Genomic DNA, 4,535 nt, shown 5'->3' on the forward strand with positions numbered 1-4,535 from the left:
AATATATGAGCTCAGTGAAGATGCGAAGAATCAAAATATAAGTGCGGGACGCACACACAAGCTAAATACATGTTACGAGGTTTTACCTGCCATAACCACGATCCGGTTATGAGGCACACTATAGTGGGGGACTCCTGAATAATTAACGAGCACCTAAATCTAAGTACACAGGTGTTGTCGCATTTCACCCGCATCGAACTGCGGCCGCCGTGGCCGGGATTCGATCCTGCGATCTCGTGTTTAGTAGCCCAACACCATAGCCACTGAGCAACGACGGCATGCGCAGACAAGCTATCAAAGTACAGTATCCACAAAACGAAACTCACTCTGGTGAAGAGAAACGCAATGCAGGGGCCATCTTATTATTATTTTTAATGAATTATGCTTCTAGCAACTCACGGGCCAACACATGCCGCGAAGAGAAGCGTGATTCCTGCACTATATATAGAGTTCCTTCCGTCGTTCATTTATTATACCATCTGCTATCCGATCACGCTATTTTTGTGCTGTGACGTTAGCGCTACTACTATATCGGTAGCAAACACTATTAAAATAACTTTTGTGCTGCTGTTTTTCCTGGCAGAACAGAGCGGGAACATGGCCGGCGGTGACGCCCCACCACCAGCCGTCAAGACCGAGATGCAAAGTGGCAGCAGCATCAGCAGCTACCTCATAGTAGTCTTCGGCTTAGTGTTAATAGGACTCCTCATATTCCTCCTTATCTATGGAGAGCATATCCAGATGTCCATTCGCAAGTCCGAGAAGCGCAGGCGCTGCGAGGCTGCAGACTGCGAGCACGTCAAAAAGATGATGCACCTAGGACCAGTGAGCGGCGACCTGCCGTGTCGGGACTTCTACTCGTACGTGTGCAGCCCCTGGGCTTCCGCGAACATCAAGGGCGTCAACGTCTCCTGGCTGGGCAGCCAGAAGTACGTCGACGACTTGCAAGCGGACATGAAGAAGCGTGAGCCCAACAACACTTATCAGACTGTCCTCGACATGGTACTTATCACCTACCGGTCCTGCCTTCTGTCGGTAACAGGAGCTCTAGCCACCGAAATCAAGCCAGTTTTCGAAAAGTTTCACCTCGGTAACTGGCCGCAGTTCACCTTATCGGACTCCGAGTCATACGACATCTTCCGGGAGCTCATCCATCTGGACATGAAGTGGGGAATGAAGGTTGTGTTTGTCTTCGAAAACGCCTGGTTCGGCGAAGGCACATTGCGACGTCGACTGTCCATCCAAGCGACTCCCTTTGCATGCCCCTTTTCGCCTGACTCGAACAAGAGCCTCGAAAGTTACTATGAAGAGTATGTCAAAGAAGTATTTGCACTGTTTTCCTACTATGACGATGTCGCTGCTCAAGAACTAGCTGGCATTCATCTCAGCATTTGTCGTGCCTCCAAAGCCATGCAAGGCGTGCAAAAGTCGCACACGCTCCAAGAAATTGCTGCCGTCACGAGAGATATGGGCTTGTCTGAAAAAGACTGGAGCGAGGCCCTGGAACCTATGGGAGCCATAACATCAACGACGCGCTTCCACGCCAAGTTGTACTACGTTGGAGAAGCTGTTAGAAGTCTGATAAAGGACTTGCCTCCTGAAAGTGCGATGAGATTCTTTGGCTTCTCAATACTCACACAAATGGCAGGGCATCAAGAGGAGCTTCGAAAGGTTATGGACAAGTACTTCAGCTTCGACCATCCTGTAGCGCGCAGTCCGGTCCAAATTGAACCCTGCGTGTCTTTTATCTTCACCCATTTCATGGAATCTTGGAACCTGTACGTACTCTCAGTGGCGAGCACCAACAAAGACTCCTCAAAAGACGTCCGCCAACTCGTTGACTCTATAAAGAGCTCCATGACACGTAGAATACGCAGCTCACTATGGATGGACGAGCTGTCAAAGTCCAGAACGCTGGAAAAACTGAAAAGGACAAAAGTTGTTGCACCAGAGATTGGCTCGTATCTCAAGACTTTCAACCTTTCAGAGAGGTACGCCAATTTGGATGCACTTTCACCAACAGACTACTACGGCAACCAGCTTAAGATACGCGCCAACAACGCGCAGTACAACGTACGCGGCATCAAACGATCCTTGGGAGAGCGCAATGTTGCCCTGGCCGGCGGAGATGCCAACCCGATCACGAACATGGTTCACGTTTACGCAGGACTCCGACGCTTACCATTTTACTCCGCCGAAGTCCCACTCGCGATCAAGTACGGTGGTTTAGGAAGTGCTACTGGTCGGTTGTTGGCCCTGCTGTTCACCGGAAAGAGTGTAAAGAAAGACGTTCTTGGCTCGACCGTCCACTGGTGGACTGGTGGCGTGTACCAAGAGTACAAAAAGAGGGCCATGTGTTTCGCCCAGCAAGCCAATCCTAACGCTCCTTTGGGGGAGGAAGCTGACTTCCTGGCCGACTACCTTGGCGCACGCGTAGCGCTGGACGCCCTACTTTACGCCATGGCTGACCGTAAGACTCGCCTCACCATAGGGGGCATCGGGCTGAGTGATCAACAGCTTTTCTTCATCACTTACTGCCACGTAATGTGCGCCAGTGTCGACTTTGAAGGAAAGTTGATGCTCCCAGAGAGTGCGCTTAAACGCTGCAACGGTGCCGTCATGAACATGCCAGAGTTTGGTAAAGCGTTCCGGTGTAACCACACTGACGTTGACAAGGACGCGATTCTCAACCCCACGCATAAATGCTCCCTCTACTGAGTGGAGTGAGCAAAGAAAATGGTTTGGTGACTGCTTCTCTTTGGACCAAACAGTCTCTAGGTTGTGGCCTGTGAGAAAGTGAAACACGATTTTTCTTTTTTGAGGAGGGAGGAGCGGGGTATGTAATGACACCATGTTATTTATTATGCGTCATGTACCATATTACCCGCTTTTCCCACCTCGTTAGTTCGGAAAGAAATCAACGTGCACATCGGTGTGCTTGTGTATCTCGATCCTGACAGTCAAAGTTATCAAGCGTAGCGGCTTCTGAAACGATACCACACTAATGGTAGCAGAAAGCCTTAAGAACAGGCATAACAGAGGTCTTAATAATAATAATAATAATATTTGGGGTTTTACGTGCCAAAACCACTTTCTGATTATGAGGCACGCCGTAGTGGAGGACTCCGGAAATTTTGACCACCTGGGGTTCTTTAACGTGCACATAAATCTAAGCACACGGGTGTTTTCGCATTTCGCCCCCATCGAAATGCGGCCGCCGTGGCCGGGATTCGATCCCGCGACCTCGTGCTCAGCAGCCCAACACCATAGCCACTGAGCAACCACGGCGGGTGACAGAGGTCTTCTAAGGGAGGGAAGACTGGGAATGAAGTTGAGTTGTTGAGTGGTTGTAGGCTACTGGTGGGATTAGCCTTGCAGTTGCTGCCGGCAATTGCTCCACCGTAGCGACAACTTAAAATACATAAATCATAAATATGAGACACAGACCTCACAACTACACAAAGTCACCCCTAAGGTCACCATGTGGAGGCCGAATCCGTGTCCTAGCAAGGATATTGATGTGTTGCGCCATATTACCCCGAACCACGGGCATAGCCAGCAGCACAGAAATATGCCTCACGAGTAACGGGCGTACCGCGAGCTCCTTTATTCATAAATGAATAAAGTCGCTCGCGGAAATAGGAAAGTCAGTCAGTCAGTCAGTCAGTCAGTCAGTCAGTCAGTCAGTCAGTCAGTCAGTCAGTCAGTCGGTCAGTCAGTCAGTCAGTCAGTCAGTCAGTCAGTCAGTCGGTCAGTCAGTCAGTCAGTCAGTCAGTCAGTCAGTCAGTCAGTCAGCCAGCCAGCCAACCAGTCAGTCAGCCAGCCAGCCAGCCAGCCAGTTAACCAGTCAGCCAGCCTGCCAGCCAATCAGTCAGTCAGTCAGTCAGTCAGTCAGTCAGTCAGTCAGTCAGTCAGTCAGTCAGTCAGTCAGTCAAGAACTTTATTGAGGTCCTGAGGAGTTTCAAGCCGTTGGAGATTCCACGCGGGAACTCCTCTGGCCGACACCGTAGGCGACGTCCAAGTCGGGACGGGAACGTGGTGACGCTCTGCCAATTCTTGGGCCCTCTGGATGGCCTTGAGTTGTAGTTTGAGGTCCGGGCTTTTGAGGACTTCTTCCCATTAGTGCTCACTGGAGAGAGGTCCCTTTGGCAACGCGGTACATTGCCATAGCATGCGCGAGAGTAGCAATAAAGTTCTGGGCAATCTGGGCAATTTGCCGGAATGTCCGAGTTGTAGTGACCTAGTAGGTCTCGTGACGGAAACGAGTGCGTTTGTAGCATTCGAAACTCGGCCGCCTGCGCGCGTTCGAGTTTGGCGTGCGGGAGCGGGTATTTGGTTCTGCCTTTTCAATAGTGTGAGGCGATTTCTTGGTATGTGAGTAGCGGGTCATTAAACTGAATGTCCAGCCCTTCGGAGGTCATGGGACCGTCGCGGCGGGCAAGTTCTCGCGCACGGTCGTGGGCTGTTTCATTGAGGTTAGCTTTTTGCGGGTGAATGTCTTTCCCCATGTGAGCTGGGAACCAGGAGAGGCACCG

General features: G+C 50.9%; 1 protein-coding gene across 1 annotated transcript; it reads left to right on the forward strand.

Moving 5' to 3' along the window:
• Positions 1–597: 597 nt before the first annotated feature.
• Positions 598–2,718, forward strand: LOC142570432 (membrane metallo-endopeptidase-like 1). Its single transcript, XM_075678816.1, has one exon. The coding sequence runs from the start codon at positions 598–600 to the stop codon at positions 2,716–2,718; it is 2,121 nt and encodes a 706-aa protein (XP_075534931.1).
• The last annotated feature ends 1,817 nt before the right edge of the window (positions 2,719–4,535 follow it).

Source organism: Dermacentor variabilis, chromosome 2, assembly GCF_050947875.1.
Source record: "Dermacentor variabilis isolate Ectoservices chromosome 2, ASM5094787v1, whole genome shotgun sequence".
NCBI classification, from domain to species: Eukaryota; Metazoa; Arthropoda; class Arachnida; order Ixodida; family Ixodidae; genus Dermacentor; species Dermacentor variabilis.